The 26,735-nt window shown below is 43.6% G+C and overlaps 1 protein-coding gene across 1 annotated transcript; it reads right to left on the reverse strand.

The window, feature by feature from the left end:
- LOC118382253 (sodium/potassium/calcium exchanger 1-like) lies at positions 1-26,735 on the reverse strand. Its single transcript, XM_052501099.1, is given in 11 exon segments — positions 1-18; positions 2,205-2,258; positions 2,359-2,498; positions 7,340-7,383; positions 9,859-9,965; positions 20,638-20,846; positions 24,585-24,667; positions 24,762-24,870; positions 24,873-24,896; positions 24,899-25,726; positions 26,435-26,735. Coding segments are annotated over 10 exon segments (1,422 nt in total). The 5' UTR covers positions 25,533-25,726; positions 26,435-26,735.

Below are 26,735 nucleotides of genomic sequence, written 5' to 3' on the forward strand. Positions count from 1 at the left end.
TTACATCAACATACCACACTAGGTGTCACACCAACACAGCACACTAGGAGTCACATCAACACACACACCTATAGGCCTGGACCAAACGCAACGTGTATACAGAACGTAACGAGAACATTCACGGAACATAACGACAACATCAAACCAAACGCAACGTGTATACAGAACGTTACGAGAACATAACGACAACATCAAACCAAACGCAACGTGTATACAGAACGTAACGAGAACATTCACGGAACATAACGACAACATCAAACCAAACGCAACGTGTATACAGAACGTTACGAGAACATAACGACAACATCAAACCAAACGCATCATGTATACAGAACGTTACGAGAACATTCACTGACGCTAACCAAATCAAGCACTAAACGTATAGATAACGTTGGCCTTACCTTTCCTCTGCACCGACACCTCCGTCCTGACCTCCCCATTAAAGGTTGTTTCTAATTGGCAGAGATACGTCAGGTAAAATGACCAGTTACCACGGAGACACAACATATCCACATGCTGCCTCGTGGAGAGTAATGTATGATGGAATATGACCAGTTACCACGGAGACACAACATATCCACACGCTGCCTCGTGGAGAGTAATGTATGATGGAATATGACCAGTTACCACGGAGACAACATATCCACCGCTGCCTCGTGAGAGTAATGTATGATGGAATATGACCAGTTACCACGGAGACACAACATATCCACACGCTGCCTCGTGGAGAGTAATGTATGATGGAATATGACCAGTTACCACGGAGACACAACATATCCACACGCTGCCTCGTGGAGAGTAATGTATGATGGAATATGACCAGTTACCACGGAGACACAACATATCCACACGCTGCCTCGTGGAGAGTAATGTATGATGGAATATGACCAGTTACCACGGAGACACAACATATCCACACGCTGCCTCGTGGAGAGTAATGTATGATGGAATATGACCAGTTACCACGGAGACACAACATATCCACCCGCTGCCTCATGGAGAGTAATGTATGATGGAATATGACCAGTTACCACGGAGACACAACATATCCACACGCTGCCTCGTGGAGAGTATGAGGAATAATACCACGGAGACACAACATATCCACCGCTGCCTCGTGAGTAATGTATGATGGTATATACGGAGACACAACATATCCACCCGCTGCCTCGTGGAGAGTAATGTATGATGGAATATGACCAGTTACCACGGAGACACAACATATCCACACGCTGCCTCGTGGAGAGTAATGTATGATGGAATATGACCAGTTACCACGGAGACACAACATATCCACACGCTGCCTCGTGGAGAGTAATGTATGATGGAATATGACCAGTTACCACGGAGACACAACATATCCACACGCTGCCTCGTGGAGAGTAATGTATGATGGAATATGACCAGTTACCACGGAGACACAACATATCCACACGCTGCCTCGTGGAGAGTAATGTATGATGGAATATGACCAGTTACCACGGAGACACAACATATCCACACGCTGCCTCGTGGAGAGTAATGTATGATGGAATATGACCAGTTACCACGGAGACACAACATATCCACACGCTGCCTCGTGAGAGTAATGTATGATGGAATATGACCAGTTACCACGGAGACACAACATATCCACACGCTGCCTCGTGAGAGTAATGTATGATGGAATATGACCAGTTACCACGGAGACACAACATATCCACACGCTGCCTCGTGGAGAGTAATGTATGATGGAATATGACCAGTTACCACGGAGACACAACATATCCACACGCTGCCTCGTGGAGAGTAATGTATGATGGAATATGACCAGTTACCACGGAGACACAACATATCCACCCGCTGCCTCGTGGAGAGTAATGTATGATGGAATATGACCAGTTACCACGGAGACACAACATATCCACCCGCTGCCTCGTGGAGAGTAATGTATGATGGAATATGAGCCATAGACACAACCGAAGTTACTGTACCACACAAACAAAACACAACCACTTCCTTCATAATATTGACTGAAAATGAGCTGAACAGGCATGAAAACTCAGTATCCTCTTCTAGGGAAGAGTGAGATACAGTTGAGATGAAAACATCTATTTTGGAGTGATAGATAGTAGACAGAAGATGAAGAGATACTCAGGGCTGGCATGAAGTGACAGTACAGGGTGACAACATGAGGAGAAGGTGACATGTTGACATCCTCTTACCTTGTCTAACTCTCCTCTGACCAGGGCCTCTAACATCTCTGCTAAAGCCTGTCTCTGGAATAAGGGGACGATGGAAGACACCATAGAATTACATATTAGAACTCATTTGATAGGATCTCTGTTGGAGAGACATTCAGTCAGCCTCTGTATTTACCAGGTCCCCAAGTCCCCTGGCATCCAGAGCTGTGGTGTGGAGTAGCCCATTAGAGCAGCGCTCTCCAAACCTGGTCCTGGGGGAGACCCAGAGCTGTGGTGTGGAGTAGCCCATTAGAGCAGCGCTCTCCAAACCTGGTCCTGGGGGAGAGACCCAGAGCTGTGGTGTGGAGTAGCCCATTAGAGCAGCTCTCTCCAAACCTGGTCCTGGGGGAGACCTGATCCAAAAGCCTCTCAACACCTTGGTGCTACCTTACACTAGAGACTCGTGTTCTGTGAGAAGTGAAGAGCAGAGGTCAAGTCCACCTGTGTTCCTGGATTACAGGGACGTGACTGTTCTGTCCTCTACTGGAGTGACCTTCACTGAGTCCTCAGGCCACCAGGCAGCCAGACATGTCCCCATGCAGCCTCCTCCCTCCCAGCTCTCTCATCCTTAATCAGCTTTCAATACAGGCTAATAAAAGCTGGATAAGAGCCAGCGTCTGGCCAACCAATCCCTTTATCCCAATAGCACTGTCTCTAGGTCTCTCGTTGTACTGGACTGTGTGTGTCATTGAACTAACAGTCTGATGTTGCTGTGAAGCTAACAGTCTGATGCTGCTGGGAAGCTAACAGTCTGATGCTGAAGGTGAAGCTAACAGTCTGATGCTGAAGGTGAAGCTAACAGTCTGATGCTGAAGGTGAAGCTAACAGTCTGATGTTGCTGTGAAGCTAACAGTCTGATGCTGCTGTGAAGCTAACAGTCTGATGTTGCTGTGAAGCTAACAGTCTGATGTTGAAGGTGAAGCTAACAGTCTGATGTTGCTGTGAAGCTAACAGTCTGATGTTGCTGTGAAGCTAACAGTCTGATGCTGAAGGTGAAGCTAACAGTCTGATGCTGCTGTGAAGCTAACAGTCTGATGTTGCTGTGAAGCTAACAGTCTGATGCTGAAGGTGAAGCTAACAGTCTGATGCTGCTGTGAAGCTAACAGTCTGATGCTGAAGGTGAAGCTAACAGTCTGATGTTGCTGTGAAGCTCACAGTCTGATGTTGCTGTGAAGCTAACAGTCTGATGCTGCTGTGAAGCTACCGGTCTGATGATGCTGTGAAGATAACAGTCTGATGCTGAAGGTGAAGCTAACAGTCTGATGCTGAAGGTGAAGCTAACAGTCTGATGCTGCTGTGAAGCTACCGGTCTGATGATGCTGTGAATATAACAGTCTGATGTTGCTGTGAAGCTAACAGTCATGCTGAAGGTCTGATGCTGCTGTGAAGCTAACAGTCTGATGCTGCTGTGAAGCTAACAGTCTGATGCTGCTGTGAAGCTAACAGTCTGATGCTGCTGTGAAGCTAACAGTCTGATGTTGCTGTGAAGCTAACAGTCTGATGCTGAAGGTGAAGCTAACAGTCTGATGCTGCTGTGAAGCTAACAGTCTGATGCTGCTGTGAAGCTAACAGTCTGATGCTGCTGTGAAGCTAACAGTCTGATGCTGCTGTGAAGCTCACAGTCTGATGCTGAAGGTGAAGCTAACAGTCTGATGCTTAAGATGAAGCTAACAGTCTGATGCTGATTTGTGAAGCTAACAGTCTGATGTCTGAAGGTGAAGCTAACAGTCTGATGTGAAAGGTAGCTAACAGTCTGATGCTGCTGTGAAGCTAAGGTCTGATGCTGAAGGTGAAGCTAACAGTCTGATGCTGGTGAAGCTAACAGTCTGATGCTAACTGTGAAGCTACAGTCTGATGTCTGAAGAGTCTGAAGGTGAAGCTAACAGTCTGATGCTGGAAGGTGAACACAGTCTGATGCTGCTGTGTGAAGCTAACAGTCTGATGCTGCTGTGAAGCTAACAGTCTGATGCTGCTGAAGTCTGGTGAAGCTAACAGTCTGATGCTGCTGTGAAGCTAACAGTCTGATGATGCTGAAGGTGAAGCTGCTGTGAAGCTAACAGTCTGATGCTGAAGGTGAAGCTAACAGTCTGATGCTGCTAGGTGAGCTAACAGTCTAATGCTGCTGTGAAGCTAACAGTCTGATAACAGTCTGTGAATATAACAGTCTGATGCTGCTGTGAAGTGAATATAGAAGGTCCCTGTGGCAGTAGTGAAGCTAGTCTGATGCTGCTGTGAAGCTAACAGTCTGACTATAGATAAAGGTCCCTGTGACCAGTAGTGACTATAGAAGGTCCCTGTGACAGTAGTGACTATAGAAGGTCCCTGTGGCAGTAGTGAATATAGAAGGTCCCTGTGGCAGTAGTGAATATAGAAGGTCCCTGTGACAGTAGTGACTATAGAAGGTCCCTGTGGCAGTAGTGAATATAGAAGGTCCCTGTGGCAGTAGTGAATATAGAAGGTCCCTGTGACCAGTAGTGAATATAGAAGGTCCCTGTGACAGTAGTGAATATAGAAGGTCCCTGTGACAGTAGTGAATATAGAAGGTCCCTGTGGCAGTAGTGAATATAGAAGGTCCCTGTGACAGTAGTGAATATAGAAGGTCCCTGTGGCAGTAGTGACTATAGAAGGTCCCTGTGACCAGTAGTGAATATAGAAGGTCCCTGTGACAGTAGTGACTATAGAAGGTCCCTGTGGCAGTAGTGAATATAGAAGGTCCCTGTGGCAGTAGTGAATATAGAAGGTCCCTGTGACAGTAGTGACTATAGAAGGTCCCTGTGACAGTAGTGAATATAGAAGGTCCCTGTGGCAGTAGTGAATATAGAAGGTCCCTGTGGCAGTAGTGAATATAGAAGGTCCCTGTGACAGTAGTGAATATAGAAGGTCCCTGTGACAGTAGTGAATATAGAAGGTCCCTGTGACAGTAGTGACTATAGAAGGTCCCTGTGGCAGTAGTGAATATAGAAGGTCCCTGTGACAGTAGTGAATATAGAAGGTCCCTGTGACCAGTAGTGAATATAGAAGGTCCCTGTGACAGTAGTGACTATAGAAGGTCCCTGTGGCAGTAGTGACTATAGAAGGTCCCTGTGGCAGTAGTGACTATAGAAGGTCCCTGTGACAGTAGTGACTATAGAAGGTCCCTGTGGCAGTAGTGAATATAGAAGGTCCCTGTGACAGTAGTGAATATAGAAGGTCCCTGTGACAGTAGTGAATATAGAAGGTCCCTGTGACAGTAGTGACTATAGAAGGTCCCTGTGGCAGTAGTGACTATAGAAGGTCCCTGTGGCAGTAGTGAATATAGAAGGTCCCTGTGGCAGTAGTGACTATAGAAGGTCCCTGTGGCAGTAGTGACTATAGAAGGTCCCTGTGGCAGTAGTGAATATAGAAGGTCCCTGTGACAGTAGTGACTATAGAAGGTCCCTGTGACAGTAGTGACTATAGAAGGTCCCTGTGGCAGTAGTGAATATAGAAGGTCCCTGTGGCAGTAGTGAATATAGAGGTCCTGTGGCAGTAGTGATAGAAGGTCCCTGTGGCAGTAGTGAATATAGAAGGTCCCTGTGACAGTAGTGAATATAGAAGGTCCCTGTGACAGTAGTGACTATAGAACAGGTCCAAAGTCAAATGGACGGAGGGCCAAATAAAAAATTTAGCTACAAGCCGAGGCCGGACTGTTCGAATGTTCATTGAAAAATGTTTAAATGAATATAGTCTAGTGAACCTAATTGAACCTACTGAAAACCTAACAAATATATTCCAATATGATCAGATAAATAAAGCAATATTTTCTTATGGCTCTGTCAGTAATCTTTAATTTTCAACAGACACAAAAGACAAATTCCCTTTATATAAAAATCCCCATAACATGACATTAAATGAAAGAAACCGGTATTCAAGGCACCATCAGTAATATTTTCTATTTTAGCAAAAAAAGTGGGTCAAAGAAAAAAAAAACAATAATAGCAATTTTCTATCATCCACTCAACTGAAATATTTTTAAAATATAATTGAAATACAATAAAAATAAAGTGCAAAATCTATTAATCAAAAACAACACTTTGTTTAAGGAGAAGTAACATGCAGTGAAACAAATATTAAACTTTAACTTTTAAACTTGAACTGAGTAAAAACTCTAAATATGTGATTGCACAGTAATGTCCCTTGTTTGAGGTTGAGGGTGATACTTGGTGGTGTCCCATCTTTTCCACAAGTTCATCAATGTTCGCAGGCTCTGAGCTGAGGAAATCCTCAGAATTGAGTGGGAGGTGTTCAGCAGTAAGTCGACTTCTGTGTGATGAAGTTCATCAAAGAAAACAGTTGTTCACATTAGGTATGTGCTGCCAAACATAGACAACGTTTGAGCAGCCTGATGCGCAGCTGGGGCATTGTGTCGGGGAGGAAAGGTCCGCAGCACCCTGCATATTTTGCCCTCAGTGCATCATTGCATTGAGGTCAATCACCATTTGAGAGTTTGTGGTGAGCTTTCCACGTCAACAGCAAATGGGTTACCGAGCAGTTCCAACCTGCTTTTGTGCTTCAAAGTCAGCAAATCTGCCGAAAGTCAGCGGCAAGCATACCTATTTTATCAGCCAACTGTGCGCTCGGGAACGCACTGGTAGAGAGCTTCTTTCATGGTCTGGCAGCTGGGAAAGTGGCTCAAATTTTCTTTCCGCATCTGCGCCTCCCACAGAGTCAGTTTGGTTTTAAATGCCTTCACTGTACTGTACATATCAGAGATGGATCCCGACCCTGCAGCTGCAAGTTCATTGCATTCAGATGACTCGTAATGTCACAAAAAAAGCCATTTCACACAGAAACATTTCGTCCCGGAGTTGTGTTGTGTCTTTCCCTTTGCTGTCCAAGAACAGACAAATCTCCTCACGAAGCTCGAAACATCTTTGAAGCACCTTTCCTGGCTTAGCCATCGCACCTCTGTGTGATAAGGCAAATCACCATGCTCCGTTTCTAACTCCGTCAGAAATGCCTTGAACTGGCGGTGATTCAAACCTTGGCTCTGATAAAGTTAACTGTGCGCGTGATGATGCTCATTACATGCTCCATTTTCAAGGTTTTACCGCACAACGCTTCCTGGTGTATGATACAATGATAAGCTGTCAGCTCACCTGTCGCGTTTTCTTGCATCTTTCCCGTCGCCACCAGTCCGCTCCTGTGTCCACACATCGCAGGTGCCCGCCGGTTGTCAAACCCACGAGTTTTTCCCAAGGCAGCTCCATCTCATTTACACATCTTGACACCTCTTCATACAAATCATGCCCCGTAGTGTGCCATGCATAGGACGTAGCCAAAAAACTCCTCTGTCACGCTTAGGCTGGAGTCCACTCCGCGGATGAAAATTGACAACTGGGCAATGTCAGAAATGTCGGTGCTCTCATCCACAGCCAAGGAATATGCAATGAAATCTTTTCCCTTTTCACAAGCTGCTCTTTAGATTGATGGACAACTGGTCTACTCTCTGCAATGGTGTTTCTGCTCAGACTCACATTTAAAAAGAGTTGCCTTTTTTCTGGGCAAACAGTGGTCACAAACTTTAATCATGCAGTTTTTGATGAAATCCCCTCCGTAAATGGCCGGGCTGATTTAGCGATCTCTTCTGCCAAAATAAAACTGGCCTTGACAGCAGCCTGGCCTTGTGATTTGGCTTTTGAACAGAGCCTGTCGAGATTTGAGGCCTCGTTTTAATTCCTCTGCCTTTTGTAGCCTTTGTTCCATGTCCATATTCTTGTTTTTGTCCGCGTGTTTCGTTTCATAATGTCGTCTCAGATTATACTCTTTCAGTACCGCCACACTTTCTCCACACAGAAGACACACAGGTTTTCCAGCTACCTCCGTGAACAAATACTCCGACTCCCACCTTGTTTGAAACCCCGGTTCTCAGTGTCCACCTTCCGTTTTGCCATTTTTGATGGGTATCTGAAAGTTAATTTTACTGTGATGCTGACAACTGCTGTGCCAATAAATATTGAAATGAAGCAGCCTACTGCTCGGTAAAGGCCACCGTTGCATTGTGGGAAATGTAGTATTGGTGCGTGTAAAAGATCTGGCTGCCGGCTTGCTGCGGTCTGGCGGGCCGGTTCTAATAATAAATCAAGATCATCCCAGGGGCCGTGAAAACCTTCTCGCGGGCCGGATGTGGCCCGCGGGCCTTGACTCTGACATATAGAAGGTCCCTGTGGCAGTAGTGACTATAGAAGGTCCCTGTGGCAGTAGTGACTATAGAAGGTCCCTGTGACAGTAGTGAATATAGAAGGTCCCTGTGGCAGTAGTGAATATAGAAGGTCCCTGTGGCAGTAGTGACTATAGAAGGTCCCTGTGGCAGTAGTGAATATAGAAGGTCCCTGTGGCAGTAATGAATATAGAAGGTCCCTGTGGCAGGAGTGAATATAGAAGGTCCCTGTGACCGTAGTGAATATAGAAGGTCCCTGTGGCAGTAGTGACAAGGCCATCAGACTGTTAAACAGCCATCACTAACATAGAGAGGCTGCTGCCAACATACAGACTCAAATCTCTGGCCACTTAAATAAATGGACATAATAAAGGTTTCACTAGTCACTTTAAATAATGTCACTTTAAAATGTCACTTTAATAATGTCTACATACCCTACATTACTCATCTCATATGGTTCAGTAGCTCCTCCCAGGAGGCATAGCTTCCTGGTCCTGGAACTGTACAGGAAGGACAATAGTTTAGGACCATTGTTTAGGACCATAGATAAGGACCATAGATTAGACCATAGATTAGGGATAATAGATTCAAACCATAGATTAGGACCATTCGGTCCATAGTTAGGACCATAGATTAGGACCATAGGACCATAGATTAGGACCATAGATTCGGACCATAATATAGGGCCATAGTATAGACCATAGATTAGGACCATAGATTCAAACCATAGATTAGGACCATAGATTCACACCATAATATAGGGCCATAGGACCATAGATTAGGACCATAGACTCGCACCATAGATTAGGACCATAGATTAGGACCATAGTATAGGACCATAGACTCAAACCATAGATTAGGACCATAGATTCAAACCATAGATTAGGACCATAGATTAGGACCATAGATTAGGACCATAGTATAGGACCATAGACTCTAACCATAGATTAGGACCATAGATTAGACCATAGTATAGGACCATAGACTCGAACCATAGATTAGACCATTAACCATAGATTAGACCATAGATTAGGACCATAGTATAGGACCATAGACTCGAACCATAGATTAGGACCATAGATTAGGACCATAGACTCTAACCATAGATCAGGACCATAGATTAGGACCATAGTATAGGACCATGGACTCTAACCATAGATTAGGACCATAGATTAGGACCATAGTATAGGACCATAGACTCTAACCATAGATTAGGACCATAGATTAGGACCATAGATTAGGACCATAGATTAGGACCATAGACTCGAACCATAGACTCGACACCATAGATTAGGACCATAGACTCGACCATAGATTAGGACCATAGATTAGGACCATAGTATAGGACCATAGATTAGGACCATAGATTAGGACCATAGATTAGGACCATAGATTAGGACCATAGATTAGGACCATAGCGGTCCCTGTAATAATAAAGATTGATATAAAGTCCAGTACCTTCTCCCAGTGGGTCCAGTGTGGATCATCAACTGGAAGATGGTGTTTCTGTTGGTGCTGTTGTGGAGAGACGCATTACTGCCTCCTCTCTGGAGAGTGGGCTTCACCTGGCACATAACAAAACACACCACACCACACACACACACACACACACACACACACACACAGGGTTGAAGCCACGGCAGATCACGCCAGGTTACATTCAGGTAAAGACCTCTTTTTTGCTGGTCACTTAAATGACATCTAAAAAAAAAAAAATGTAAATAATTTACAATCAGTACACAACCTGATCATGACATCACAATCAAAGAGTGTTGAGACCTTGAGTTTTCTCTGTCTCTCTTCTGGGGTGAGTCTTGGGGTTGTGGTGAAACATTGTTTTGGGGTGGATCAGGTGGTGGATGTCCACTGTTCTGCTGTGAATACAGGAATACTTTTAGTACACGTTCACAATAAGAACCAGAGAGAGGAGAAAAGGCAGACTGTTAAAGAACTACTCTCCAGTGTGATAAATATACTGAAGGGCTTTTACATGGTCAGGTTGTTGTTCTGATTGTAAAAAAGGAAGGGTTTGTTGTCTGTTTTTTTTGTAGTCCAGAAAAAAATATATGTTGTTTCAACCAGAAAAGAATGTCTTTATGAAATCCCATGCCAACATTTGCCCAGCTGGGTAGAGGATGCATAATGGGTGTCTACTGAAGACAGGATCTGCCAAAGACACGATTAGTCTAGTGGTTAGAACATTGGACTAGTAACCGGAAGGTTGCAAGTTCAAATCCCCGAGCTGACAAGGTACAAATCTGTCGTTCTGCCCCTGAACAAGGCAGTTAACCCACTGTTCCCAGGCCGTCATTGGAAATAAGAATTTGTTCTTAACTGACTTGCCTAGTTAAATAAAGGAAAAAATATATAACAACAGTGATATTAGTGAGAACAAGTAACTGCCAACATAAAGTGTTTTAATAGGGTGTTGAGACAGAACAGCTTCAATGGTATAGATTCTACAGTGTCTGTCTGGAGGGAGTCTACTGGAGGATGTGATGTGACATCATTCTACTGGAGGGATGTGACATTGTTCGACATCACTCTATTGGAGGGATGTGACATCATTCTACTGGAGGGATGTGACATCATTCTAGACATCATTCTATTGGAGGATGTGACATCATTCTACTGGAGGGATGTGATCATTATGTGACATTGTTTGGAGGGATGTGACATCATTCTATTGGAGGATGTGACATCATTCTATTGGAGGGATGAGACATCACTCTATTGGAGGGATGTGACATTGGAGGATGTGACATCATTCTACTGGAGGGATGTGACATCGTTCTACATGGAGATGGATGTGACATCATTCTACTGGAGGGATGTGACATGGAGGGATGTTCATTCTGGAGGATGTGACATGGAGGATTCTACTGGAGGGATGTGACATCATTCTATTGGAGGGATGTGACATCATTCTATTGGAGGGATGTGACATCGTTCTATGTGACATCGTTCTACTGGAGGGATGTGACAGGATGGAGGGATGTGACGTTCACTGGAGGGATGTGACATCGTTCTATTGGAGTGTGACATCGTTCTATTGGAGGATGTGACATCATTCTGACTCGTTCTACTGGAGGGATGTGACATCGTTCTATTGGAGGGATGTGACATCGACACCATTCTACTGGAGGGATGTGACATCGTTCTATTGGAGGGATTGGCATATTCTACTGGAGGGATGTGACATCATTCTATTGGAGGGATGTGACATCATTCTATTGGAGGATGTGACATCATTCTACTGGAGGGATGGAGGGAGGATGACATCGTTCTACTGGAGGGATCTGACATCGTTCATTGGAGGATTGACATCATTCTGGGGATGTGATGGAGGTGATTCATTGGAGGGATTCATCATTCTGGAGGGATGTGACATCATTCTATTGGAGGATGTGACATCATTCTACTGGAGGGATGTGACATCATTCTATTGGAGGGATGTGACATCATTCTATTGGAGAGATGTGACATCATTCTTCCACCAGAAATTCTATATGGGTGTTTTGCTGATGGTGGTTGGAAAACACTGTCTCAGGACCCACTCCAGAATCTCCCACACAGTGCATTCCCGAGTGGTGCAGCGGTCTAAGGCACTGCAGTGCTTAGGGGCGTCACTACAGACCCGGGTTCGATCCGGGGCTGTATCACAACCAGCCGAGATCGGGAGTCCCAAATGGTGGAGCACAATTGGCCCTGCGTCTTCCGGGGTTAGGGGAGGGTTTGGCCGGGGTAGGCACTCATTGTAAATAAGAATTTGTTCTTAACTGACTTGCCTACTTAAATAAATAAAAATAAGTATTCAGGTCCCTTGACTTTTCCCACATTTTGTTACATTACAGCCTTATTCTAAAATTGATTAAATAAATAAAAATCCTCAATCCACACACAACACCCTAGAATGAAAAAGCAAAACAGGTTTTTAGAAATATTGTCAAATTTATTAAAAATAAAAAACAGAAATACCAGAACAGAAAGTGTTCAGACCCTTTGCTATGAGCTCAGGTGCATCTTGTTTCCATTGATCATCCTTGAGATGTTTCTACAACTTGATTGGAGTCCACCTGTGGTCAATTCAATTGATTGGACATGATTTGGAAAGGCACACACCTGTCTATATAAGGTCCAACAGTTGACAGTGCATGTCAGAGAAAAAAAACAAGCCATGAGGTCGAAGGAATTGTCTGTAGAGCTCCGAGACAGGATTGTGTCAAAGCACAGAACTGGGGAAGGGTACCAAAACAAGGCTGTAACGTAACAAAATGTGTAAAAAGTCAATGGGTCTGAATACTATCCGAATGCACTGTGTTCAATTGGGTTGAGATCTGGTGACTGAGATGGCCATGGCATATTGTTTACATCGTTTTCATGCTCATCAAAGCATTCAGTGACCACTCGTGCTCTGTGGATGGGGGCATCGTCATCCTATGGGGGCATAGCCACCATGGTAACCAAAATAATGGTCTGCCCAGCATTTTTATACATGACCCTTTGGGATGTTAACTTTTTTTAACTTACTTTGAAGGCCTGATTCACACAGTCTCCTCTGAACAGTTGATGTTGAGATGTATCTGTTACTTGAACTCTGTGAAGCATTTATTTAGGCTGCTATTGCTGAGGCTGGTAACTCTAATGAATTTATCCTCTGCAGCAGAGGTAACTCTGGATCTTCCTTTCCTGTGGCGGTCCTCATGAGAGCCAGTTTCATCATAGCGCTTGATGGATTTTGCGACTGCACTTGAAGAAACTTGAAAGAGTCTTAAAGTAATGATGGACTGTCGTTTCTCTTTGCTTATTTGAGCTGTTGTTGCCATAATATGAATTTGGTCTTTTACAAAATAGGGCTACCTTCTGTATACCACCCGTACCTTGTCACAACACAACTGATTGACTCAAACTCATTAAGAACTAAAGAAATTCCACAAATTACGTTTTAAGAAGGCACACCTGTTAATTGAAATGGATTCCAGGTGACTACCTCATGAAGCTGGTTGAGAGAATGCCAAGAGTGTGCAAAGCTTCATCAAGGCAAAGGGTGGCTACTAGAATCTCAAATATAAAATATAATTAGATTTGTTTAACACTTTTTTGGTTACTACATGATTCCATATGTGTTTTTCATAGTTTTGATGTCTTCACTATTATTCTATAATGTAGAAAATAGCAAATGTAAAGAAAAACCCTTGAATTAGTAGGTGTTTCTATTCTTGGGTAGGGGAATGACTTTAGCTTCCCTCCAGCCCTGAGGGCACACACTTTTTAGTAGGCTTACATTGAAGATATGGCAAATAGGAGTGGTAATATCGTCCTCTATTGTCCAGTTGACACCCTATTGCAATTTGGGACGCAACCTGTAAAAATGACGAGCATATAAATCATATTCAATCATTTCTCTGCTGAAAAAAATGAAAAGACCCAGATGCTTTACAGACTGACTTAAGACAACCCAGATGCTTTACAGAATGACTTAAGACAACCCAGATGCTTTACAGAATGACTTAAGACAACCCAGATGCTTTACAGAATGACTTAAGACAACCCAGATGCTTTACAGAATGACTTAAGACACCCAGATGCTTTACAGAATGACTTAAGACAACCCAGATGCTTTACAGAATGACTTAAGACAACCCAGATGCTTTACAGAATGGCTTAAGACAACCCAGATGCTTTACAGAATGGCTTAAGACAACCCAGATGCTTTACAGAATGACTTAAGACAACCCAGATGCTTTACAGAATGACTTAAGACAACCCAGGGCTAGCAGGGGTGAATCTCTTGGTCCCAAATGGCACCCAATTCCATTAATAGTGCACTACTTTAGCCCAGGGCCTTATAGAGGGTAGGGAGTAGGGAGCCATCCGGGTATCCATCAGCCTAGATGTGAAGGGCTGTCAAATGCCCCAATTGACCCAAGACATTAATTTAGTGCAATGCTTCCACACTCATCAGCACCTGATTGCAGGAGTGTTGTGTTGTAGTGTGTGTTGTACTGTGTGTGTTGTAGTAGTGTGTTGTAGTAGTGTGTTGTACTGTGTGTGTTGTAGTAGTGTGTTGTAGTAGTGTGTTGTAGTGTGTGTGTGTTGTAGTAGTGTGTTGTAGTAGTGTGTTGTAGTAGTGTGTGTTGTGTGTGTTGTAGTAGTGTGTTGTAGTAGTGTGTTGTAGTAGTGTGTGTTGTAGTAGTGTGTGTTGGTGTGTTGTAGTGTGTGTTGTAGTAGTGTGTGTTGTAGTAGTGTGTTGTTGGTGTGTTGTAGTAGTGTGTTGTAGTGTGTGTGTTGTACTGTAGTGTGTGTTGTAGTAGTGTGTTGTAGTAGTGTGTTGTAGTGTGTGTTGTAGTAGTGTGTGTGTTGTAGTGTGTTGTAGTAGTGTGTTGTAGTAGTGTGTGTGTAGTAGTGTGTGTTGGTGTGTTGTAGTAGTGTGTGTTGGTGTGTTGTAGTAGTGTGTTGTAGTAGTGTGTGTTGTAGTAGTGTGTGTTGGTGTGTTGTAGTAGTGTGTTGTAGTAGTGTGTGTTGTAGTAGTGTGTGTTGGTGTGTTGTAGTAGTGTGTTGTAGTAGTGTGTGTGTTGTAGTAGTGTGTTGTAGTAGTGTGTTGTAGTAGTGTGTGTGTGTTGTGTGTTGTAGTGTGTGTTGTAGTAGTGTGTGTTGGTGTGTTGGAGGGTGTGTGTTGTAGGGTGTGTGTTGGTGTGTTGTAGTAGTGTGTTGAGGGTGTGTGTTGGTGTGCTGGAGTGTGTGTTGGTGTGTTGTGTTGGAGGGTGTGTGTGTTGGAGGGTGTGTGTGTGTTAGGGTGTGTGTGTATGCTGGAGGGTGTGTGTTGGAGGGTGTGTGTTGGTGTGTTGGAGGGTGTGTGTTGGTGTGTTGGAGGGTGTGTGTTGGTGTGTTGGAGGTGTGTGTTGTTGTTGGAGGGTGTGTGTTGTGTGTGTGTGTGTGGTGTTGGTGTGTTGGAGTGTGTGTGTTGGTGTGTTGGTGTGTGCTTGTGTGTTGGTATGCTGGAGGGTGTGTGTTGGTGTGCTGGAGGGTGTGTTGGAGTGTGTGTGTTGGTGTGTTGGAGGGTGTGTGTTGGTGTGTTGGAGGGTGTATTGTGAGTAGTGGTGTACTGCAGTGTTGCGGGGCTCTGAGAAAGCCCCGGGAAAACCACTAACTTGGGGCAAAGAGAAAAATAATCTCCTGCTATTTTACACATTTTGCCTGAAGCCTCAAGATTGAGAGAAAATGCTGCTGTTTTAAAGCTAATTTCCTGCAATTCTACACATATTGCCATGGAACAGAGAGTTGCAGTATTCCCTGCAGTTTTATAGATAATCTCATGCTATTCTACACATTTTGCAATGAGGCTGAGATCATGTGTGATTTGAGTGTGTGCACTGGGAAACCAGGGTGGACCAACTCCCTGACCAAAATGGCTGACCTTTATCGCATCATAAGAAGATTCATCACCATTCTAGTATTCAAATTCTTGATTCCATGGGGGCGACCTCCAGGGGGCTCACAACCCAGGGGTCGGTCGGTTGCTCGGTCTGTCTGTCTGTCTGTCTGTCTGTCTGTCTGTCTGTCTGTCTGTCTGTCTGTTAGCTGGTTGGTAGTCTGTTGTCGAGGGCCATTGACAAACAAACGCTATAATTTAGCATAACGTAACATGTAGGCTACAAATGAAGCTTTGACAACTGAAGAAGTGTGTGCTGTGTGGCCATCAGTGTCTTGTGTGGTCATCATTGTACTGATGGAACGGCTCCTAACCAGGCTGGATCGTGTTATTGTGTTGTTGTATGTTTTAATGATGTCATGTATTGTATTGTATGTTTTAATGATGTCATGTATTGTATTGTATGTTTTAATGATGTCATGTATTGTATGTTTTAATGATGTCATGTATTGTATTGTATGTTTTAATGATGTCATGTATTGTATTGTGTGTTTTAATGATGTCATGTATTGTATTGTTGTTTTAATGAGCAAAAAAATATATATTTTAATGTTTTAATGATGTCAATTGTATTTGTTGTATGTTTTAATGATGTCATGTATTGTATTGTGTTGTATGTTTTAATGATGTCATGTATTGTATTGTGTTGTATGTTTTAATGATGTCATGTATTGTATTGTATGTTTTAATGATGTCATGTATTGTTTGTATGTTTTAATGATGTCATGTATTGTATTGTATGTTTTAATGATGTCATGTACACGGTTGTATGTTTTAATGATGTCATGTATTGTATTGTATGTTTTAATGATGTCATGTATTGTATTGTATGTTTTAATGATGTCATGTATTGTATTGTGTTGTATGTTTTAATGATGTCATGTATTGTATGGTATTGTATTGTATGTTTTAATGATGTCATGAATTGTATTGAATGTTTTAATGATGTCATGTATTGTATTGTGTTGTATGTTTTAATGATATGATGTCATGAATTGTATTGAATGTTTTAATGATGTCATGTATTGTATTGTATGTTTTAATGATGTCATGAATTGTATTGTATGTTTTAATGATGTCATGTATTGTATTGTATGTTTTAATGATGTCATGTATTGTATGTTTTAATGATGTCATGTATTGTATTGTATTGTATGTTTTAATGATGTCATGTATTGTATTGTGTTGTATGTTTTAATGATGTCATGTATTGTATTGTATGTTTTAATGATGTCATGTATTGTATTGTATGTTTTAATGATGTCATGTATTGTGTTGTATGTTTTAATGATGTCATGTGTTGTTGTATGTTTTAATGATGTCATGTATTGTGTTGTATGTTTTAATGATGTCATGTATTGTATTGTACGTTTTAATGATGTCATGTATTGTATTGTGTTGTATGTTTTAATGATGTCATGTAATGTATTGTATGTTTTAATGATGTCATGTATTGTGTTGTATGTTTAATGATGTCATGTATTGTATTGGACTGTTTTAATGATGTCTGTATTGTATTGTATGTTTTAATGATGTCATGTATTGTATTGTATTGTATGTTTTAATGATGTCATGTATTGTATTGTATGTTTTAATGATGTCATGTATTGTATTGTCCTTGTATGTTTTAATGATGGTCATGTATTGTCCTTGTATGTTTTAATGATGTCAGTATTGTCCTTGTATGTTTTAATGATGTCATGTATTGTCCTGGGTGTATGTTTTAATGATGTCAGTATCTGTATTGTATGTTTTAATGATGTCATGTAGGGTATTGTATTGTATGTTTTAATGATGTCATGTATTGTGTTGTATGTTTTAATGATGTCATGGACTGTATTGTATGTTTTAATGATGTCATGTATTGTATTGTATGTTTTAATGATGACCATGATTGTATTGTATTTTTAATGATGTCATGGGTTGTATTGTATGTTTTAATGATGTCATGTATTGTATTGTATGTTTTAATGGATGGTCAGTATTGTATTGTATGTTTTAATGATGTCATGTGTTGTATTGTATGTTTTAATGATGTCATGTGTTGTATTGTATGTTTTAATGATGTCATGTATTGGGTTGTATGTTTTAATGATGTCATGTATTGTATTGTATGTTTTAATGATGTCATGTGTTGTATTGTATGTTTTAATGATGTCATGTCCTTGTATTGTATTGGATGTTTTAATGATGTCATGTATTGTATTGTATGTTTTAATGATGTCATGTATTGTGTTGTGTGTTTTAATGATGTCATGTATTGGACTGTGTTTTAATGATGTCATGTATTGTATTGTGGTTTTAATGATGTCATGTATTGTATTGTGTGTTTTAATGATGTCATGTATTGGGTTGTGGTGTATGTTTTAATGATGACCAGTATTGTATGTTTTAATGATGTCATGTATTGTATTGTATTGTATGTTTTAATGATGTCATGTATGTATTGTGTTGTATGTTTTAATGATGTCATGTATTGTATTGTATGTTTTAATGATGTCTGGGTATTGTATGTTTTAATGATGGTCATGTAGGGTATTGTCCTTGTATGTTTTAATGATGTCATGTATTGTGTTGTATGTTTTAATGATGTCATGTATTGTGTTGTATGTTTTAATGATGTCATGTGTTGTTGTATGTTTTAATGATGTCATGTATTGTATTGTATGTTTTAATGATGTCATGTATTGTATTGTATGTTTTAATGATGTCATGTATTGTGTTGTATGTTTTAATGATGTCATGTATTGTGTTGTTGTCTTCTTGGCCTGGTCTCCCTGGAAAAAGGGACTCTGGTTCTCAATGTGCTTTTCCTGGTTAAATAAAGTAAAAATATATATATTTTTTAATGTTTTTAATTGAATGTATTTGATACTATTCAACTGACTCCGCTCCAGCCGTTACCAGAGCCCGTCCTCCCCAATTAAGGAGCCACCAACCTCCTGTGGCGTTGAAGTGGGTAGGGTGCTATTGTTTCTACTGGTTTGGACAATAATTCCCTGCTACAGCTTTGTCTGCCAAAGAGGATATGCAATGAAACACAGAGAATTGATATTCAGATGACTGACTAGAGATACACGGTGACTGGCACCAGGTGTGTGATTTAGCTGAATAATACACTCCTCCAATGTGACAATGACAAACTGATGGCCGACATTACTTTACATCTCATCAGCATTACTCACCCCCGGTCCCGTCCTGTCCTCCCTCTGACCCATGCTCCCCAGCTGGGCTCTGACACCTGGGATCCTTTCAGGGATTCAGTCCCAATCATCAAAGGCTGCCGAGTCTGGCTGCCACACCACACAGGGTCTCTCCTCTGGTCTCTCTCTCACACTCACACACCACTCACTCACTCACTCACACATTGTCTCTCACACACACACACACACACACACACACACACACACACACACACACACACACACACACACACACACACACACACACACACATTGTCACTATGGACCTGACCAAAGGGCTGGACCAGAGAGGGTGGATGTATAAACACATTGGCTCTGGACTGACAGTCCAGTGAATCAACCAGTCCATGTCTCTCATGGACTGGACCAGAGAGGGTCTGGGTCTGGGTGGTATTGTCTCTCATGGACTGGACCAGAGAGGTCTGGGTCCTGGGTGGTATTGTCTCTCATGGACTGGACCAGAGAGGGTCTGGGTCCTGGGTGGTATTGTCTCTCATGGACTGGACCAGAGAGGGTCTGGGTCCTGGGTGGTATTGTCTCTCATGGACTGGACCAGAGAGGGTCTGGGTCCTGGGTGGTATTGTCTCTCATGGACTGGACCAGAGAGGGTCTGGGTCCTGGGTGGACTGGACCAGAGAGGGTCTGGGTCCTGGGTGTCTCTCATGGACTGGACCAGAGAGGGTCTGGGTCCTGGGTGGTATTGTCTCTCATGGACTGGACCAGAGAGGGTCTGGGTCCTGGGTGGTATTGTCTCTCATGGACTGGACCAGAGAGGGTCTGGGTCCTGGGTGGTCATGGACTGGACCAATGGGCTTTTCTAGTATTTGGACCAGAGGGTCTATTTCCTGATGGTATTGTCTTTGGACTGGACCATTTCTTTGTTTCTTGGTCTGGACCAGAGAGGGTCTGGGTCTGTCTCATGGTATTGTATTGTCTCTCATGGACTGGACCAGAGAGGGTCTGGGTCCTGCCTGTATTGTCTCTGCCTGGACTGGACCAGAGAGGGTCTGCCTGTCTGTCTCTCATGGACTGGACCAGTCTGTCTGGACTGGACCAGAGAGGTCTGCCTGTCTGTCTCTCATGGACTGGACCAGCCTGCCTGTCCTGCCTGTCTGTCTCTCATGGACTGGACCAGCCTGGTCTCTGCCTGCCTGTCTCTCCTGGACTGGACCTGCCTGTCTCTCATGGACTGGACCTGGGTCTGTCTCTCATGGACTGGACCTGAGGGTCTGGGCCTATTGTCTCTCATGGACTGGACCAGTCTCTCATGGACTGGGTCTGCCTGTATTGTCTCTCTGGACTGGACCAGAGTCTGCCTGCCTGCCTATTACAATGGCTTTGTCTGTATGGACTACCCTGATAATTGTTTTTGTCATTTCTTTGTTTCTTTGTCTGTCTGTCTGTCTGTCTGTCAACCACTCTGCCTGCCTGCCTGCCTGCCTGCCTGCCTGCCTGTTTGTCTGTCTGCCTGCCTGTCTACCTGCCTACCTGTCTGCCTGCCTGCCTGCCTACCTGCCTACCTGTCTGCCTGCCTGCCTACCTACCTGTCTATCTGTCTTTTTGTCTTCACCAAAACTGGACTGTCCCAACAACACTACCAACCTTCTTGGGTTCCTTCTCCTTCTCCTCCTCCTCTGGCATGATGATCTTGACGATGCTCTTGTGTTTGTTGATCTGCGTCTGGACGAAGTGTTCGATCTGCACGTTGAACTTCATGAAGCAGACGTAGGCCACGTAACCCGACACCAGCATTACGCTCTCCCACCACATGATGGTGTTGTCCAAGAAGAACACGATCAGCATGATCAGATCTATGATGGAGGAGGAGGAGGAGGAGGAAGAGAGGGAGGATGGACTGGACCAGAGAGGAGGAGGAGGAGAGGAGGAAGGAGAGGAGGAAGGAGGGGGGGGGAGAGGTGGTGGAGGGGCTGGAGGAGGAGGAGGAGGAGGAGGGGAGGAGGAAGGAGGAGAGGAGGGAGGAGGGGGAGAGGAGGAAGGTGGAGGAGGGGAGGAGGAAGGAGTAAAGAAGGAGGTAGAGGAGGAAGGAGGAGGACGGGGAGGGAGAGGTGGTGGAGGGGCAGGAAGAGGAGGAGGGCAAGAAATGTGAGAACATGATAGTGTTGTCCAGGATGAACACGATCAGCATGATCAGGTCTAGGAGAGAGGAGAGCATGAGTCCAAATGGCATCCTATTCCCTATATAGTGGTACTACTATAGACCAGGGCCCTATTCCTGCACTACTATAGACCAGAGCCCTATTCCCTATGTAGTGGTACTACTATAGACCAGAGCCCTATTCCCTATATAGTGGTACTACTATGACCAGAGCCCTATTCCTATATAGTGTACTACTATAGACCAGAGCCCTATTCCCTATATAGTGGTACTACTATAGACCAGAGCCCTATTCCCTATATAGTGGTACTACTATAGACCAGAGCCCTATTCCCTATATAGTGGTACTACTATAGACCAGAGCCCTATTCCCTATATAGTGGTACTACCTAGACCAGAGCCCTATTCCCTATATAGTGGTACTACTATAGACCAGAGCCCTATTCCCTATATAGTGGTACTACTATAGACCAGAGCCCTATTCCCTATAAAGTGTACTACTATAGTCAGAGCCCTATTCCCTATATATAGTGGTACTACTTTAGACCAGAGCCCTATTCCCTATATAGTGTACTACTATAGTCCAGAGCCCTATTCCCTATATATAGTGGTACTACTTTAGACCAGAGCCCTATTCCCTATATAGTGTACTACTATAGTCCAGAGCCCTATTCCCTATATAGTGGTACTACTATAGACCAGAGCCCTATTCCCTATATAGTGTACTACTATAGTCCAGAGCCCTATTCCTATATATAGTGGTACTACTTTAGACCAGAGCCCTATTCCCTATATAGTGTACTACTATAGTCCAGAGCCCTATTCCCTATATAGTGGTACTACTTTAGACCAGAGCCCTATTCCCTATATAGTGTACTACTATAGTCCAGAGTCCTATTCCCTATATAGTGGTACTACTATAGACCAGAGCCCTATTCCCTATATAGTGTACTACTATAGACCAGGGCCCTATTCCCTATATAGTGGTACTACTATAGACCAGGGCCCTATTCCCTATATAGTGGTACTACTATAGACCAGAGCCCTATTCCCTATATAGTGGTACTACTATAGACCAGAGCCCTATTCCCTATATAGTGGTACTACTATAGACCAGAGCCCTATTCCTATATAGTGGTACTACTATAGACCAGAGTCCTATTCCCTATATAGTGGTACTACTTTAGACCAGAGCCCTATTCCCTATATAGTGGTACTACTATAGACCAGAGCCCTATTCCCTATATAGTGGTACTACTATAGACCAGAGCCCTATTCCCTATATAGTGTACTACTATAGACCAGAGCCCTATTCCCTATATAGTGGTACTACTATAGACCAGAGCCCTATTCCCTATATAGTGTACTACTATAGACCAGAGCCCTATTCCCTATATAGTGGTACTACTATAGACCAGAGCCCTATTCCCTATATAGTGTACTACTATAGACCAGAGCCCTATTCCCTATATAGTGGTACTACTATAGACCAGAGCCCTATTCCCTATATAGTGGTACTACTATAGACCAGAGCCCTATTCCCTATATAGTGGTACTACTATAGACCAGAGCCCTATTCCCTATATAGTGTACTACTATAGTCCAGAGCCCTATTCCCTATATAGTGGTACTACTATAGACCAGGGCCCTATTCCCTATATAGTGCACTACTATAGACCAGAGCCCTATTCCCTATATAGTGGTACTACTATAGACCAGGGCCCTATTCCCTATATAGTGGTACTACTATAGACCAGAGCCCTATTCCCTATATAGTGGTACTACTATAGACCAGAGCCCTATTCCCTATATAGTGGTACTACTATAGACCAGAGCCCTATTCCCTATATAGTGGTACTACTTTAGACCAGAGCCCTATTCCCTATATAGTGTACTACTTTAGACCAGATCCCTATTCCCTATATAGTGCACTACTTTAGACCAGAGCCCTATTCCCTATATAGTGGTACTACTATAGTCCAGAGCCCTATTCCTATATATAGTGGTACTACTTTAGACCAGAGCCCTATTCCTATATAGTGTACTACTATAGTCCAGAGCCCTATTCCCTATATAGTGGTACTACTATAGACCAGAGCCCTATTCCCTATATAGTGTACTACTATAGACCAGAGCCCTATTCCCTATATAGTGGTACTACTTTAGACCAGAGCCCTATTCCCTATATAGTGTACTACTATAGACCAGAGCCCTATTCCCTATATAGTGAGGTACTACTATAGACCAGAGCCCTATTCCCTATATAGGGGTACTACTATAGACCAGAGCCCTATTCCCTATATAGTGGTACTACTATAGACCAGAGCCCTATTCCCTATATAGTGTACTACTATAGACCAGAGCCCTATTCCCTATATAGTGGTACTACTATAGACCAGAGCCCTATTCCCTATATAGTGGTACTACTATAGACCAGAGCCCTATTCCCTATATAGGGGTACTACTATAGTCCAGAGCCCTATTCCCTATATATAGTGGTACTACTATAGACCAGCGCCCTATTCCCTATGTAGGGGTACTACTATAGACCAGAGCCCTATTCCCTAAATAGTGCACTACTTTAGACCAGAGCCCTATTCCCTAAATAGTGCACTACTATAGACCAGAGCCCTATTCCCTATATAGGGGTACTACTATAGACCAGAGCCCTATTCCCTATATAGGGGTACTACTATAGACCAGAGCCCTATTCCCTATATAGGGGTACTACTATAGACCAGAGCCCTATTCCTAAATAGTGCACTACTTTTGGCCAGAGCGCAAAAGGCTCTGCTGCTGTCACAATAGGAGAACCCTTTTTAGTTCCATGTAGAACCCTCTGTGGAAAGGGGTTCCACGTGGAACCCACAAGTTTTCTCCTATGGGGACAGCCGCAGAACCCTGTTTGGTTCTAGATAGCACCTTTTTCTCTGAGTGTATGTACCTATATAGTTCACTATAAGGGGAAAACTATAGGATGCAATTAACCCATTTCAATGGGATCGACCGTTGGCTCCAAGGTAAGCACCTTTTAAAGTATGTACTTTCCCCAAAATTCCCAGGTTTTCCAGAAATCCTGGATGGGATTATTCCAGATGTCCTGTTTATTCCCTCATGATTCCGGGAGTCTACAAACCCGGGATTTCTGGAAAAACCTATTATTCTCTACCTATTATCTGTCAAATGATATTATTATTACCTATGATGTAGAAGGAGACGTCTCTGAACAAGGGCCACCAGGTGAGGTGGAGCATCTCCCTGGAGAAGATGGCACACATCTCTCTACCTATTATCTGTCAAATGATATTATTATTACCTATGATGTAGAAGGAGACGTCTCTGAACAGAGGTCACCAGGTGAGGTGGAGCATCTCCCTGGAGAAGATGGCACACATCTCTCTACTTATTATCTGTCAAATGATATTATTATTACCTATGATGTAGAAGGAGACGTCTCTGAACAGAGGCCACCAGGTGAGGTGGAGCATCTCCCTGGAGAAGATGGCACACATCTCTCTACCATCTGTCAAATGATATTATTATTACCTATGATGTAGAAGGAGACGTCTCTGAACAGAGGCCACCCATCTCCCTGGAGAAGATGGCACACATCCCGATGACAAACAGGATGTTGAACACTGCTGATCCCACGATGGTACCGATGCCCACGTTGCTATGGGAGATGAACACGCCAATCAGAGAGGTGAACAGTTCGGGGCGGAGCCTCCTGCAGCCATGAAGGTCGCCCGGCGACGTCGTCGGAGATGTCGAGCTTCACGGTGATGACGCCGAGCGCCGGGACGAAGAACTCGTCACAGACGATGGCGAGGGAGACGAACATGTAGACCATGCCCAGGATGTGGAGGGTCACCCAGCCCTGCCTCCTCTGGTCCACTGTGAACAGGTCCTCTGGGTACTCTCCCTTCCTGTGGGGGAGGTCTCCAGGGATACCCGGGGAGGTGGTGGTGTTAGGAGGAGGCGAGGTGGGAGGAGGTTCAGTCGGAGGCTCAGGTTCAGGGTCCTCTACGTAGATACAGTGCTTAATGTCCGTCCTGTTGACAGTGATCACGATGACGTCATCCCCCTCCAGCACAGTCGGAGCCCTGGTGATGACGTCATCATTATAGCTCTCTGTTAGGCTAGAGAGGTTAGAGGTCACCACCTCTCGTGCGTCTACCTCCAGAACACTAGTACTATCACCACCGCCCCCTTCCTCTGGGAGTGCTGTCCCAGGGTCCTCCTCTGCAGCGGCCTGGCGGGCCACCCGTGGCTCCTGCAGCCGGGCCTTGAACGTCACGGTGTAGACGCAGCACAGTAACACACCAGAGAGGAAGAAGAGGATGCGACTCCGATTGAGTCTCCGTCTTTGTGGCAAATGCATTGTTCACCGCTGCCAGAGTGGTCTTGGTTCCCACAGCGGATTATTAGGCCCGTGTCAGATGCATGGTTAGGCTTATGGGAACGGGTCCAGTAGCATTAGTTAGCCAAATAATGCAGTTCAGCGAGCGGTCAGCACACATCCTCAGCATAGTCTGTTTTAATGTCATAGTCCTGGCATGATGTCCCAGCTCCAAACTATAAAATATATATGGAAAAAAGGGGGAAATACATCAATAATTCACTCAGTTTAGACTACAATGCAAAACTCACGTCATACATTTGACATAATAATGTAATAAAATACGAATAAAAACACTAGTGGGAGCATTAGAAGGGTTTATTATAAGGGCGCGCGTTCACGTGAAGGGAGTCGCAGGAGCGCGGAGGATGGGATACAGCCACCTGTTACTATGGCTACATAATTGCAGGTACTCTGCTCTCCGAAGGGCTGCACAGATTAAATGACACGTGTAATGAAATGCAGCGAATGTAGTTAGTGTACAAATGACAATTTAAAAAACAACAACAGCGAATTAAGTAGAAAATATCATTATGCGGGGCCCTACTTTTCATTGACGTGCGCGGGTCATGAACGTGCTGATATGCGCTCCTCGAGTCGAGACAACATACGCGATATGATTCATTCCAAACGTTCAACCAACCATTTCATTTTCACGTGTGTATCCAGGTGGGTCGGGTGAAAATTAAGAAACCAAAATAATGATACATGTAACTGAATTTCGTGGGGAAATTCCAGGCAAGAAACAGTGCCCGATATAGAGTCATTGACAAGTATCCGGGGCTTCCACAAGGTCAATGACGATTATTGTAGCTTAAATCCCTTCTCTGTAGAACATCTGTAAACCAAACTTAACCCTTTTTCAATTGTTAATAAAAACGTACCTTTAATCGCTGAGTTGTTGTGATAGAGGTGTTCTAGACGCGAGGTCTCTCTCCAGCTGTGTGCGCTAAGGCAAAGGGATTGGTTGAGAGATGCTGACTCTAGTTTTTGGTGAGCGGCTACAAGGGCGCACCGCAGGATGACAGCTCACACCTCTCCACGGCTCAGCATAATACCTGCAGTCTTTTAAGAGGATTAGGTTAGGTGTTCACCCAATCTCTCACATTCTCACGAACACGTTTAAACTGCTTCAAATTCAAGGCATTCCTATTCATTTGTTCATAATCCGCCAAGTGCATGCAG

The sequence above is a fragment of the Oncorhynchus keta genome, unplaced genomic scaffold (assembly GCF_023373465.1).
Source record: "Oncorhynchus keta strain PuntledgeMale-10-30-2019 unplaced genomic scaffold, Oket_V2 Un_contig_12414_pilon_pilon, whole genome shotgun sequence".
Lineage (NCBI taxonomy): Eukaryota > Metazoa > Chordata > Actinopteri > Salmoniformes > Salmonidae > Oncorhynchus > Oncorhynchus keta.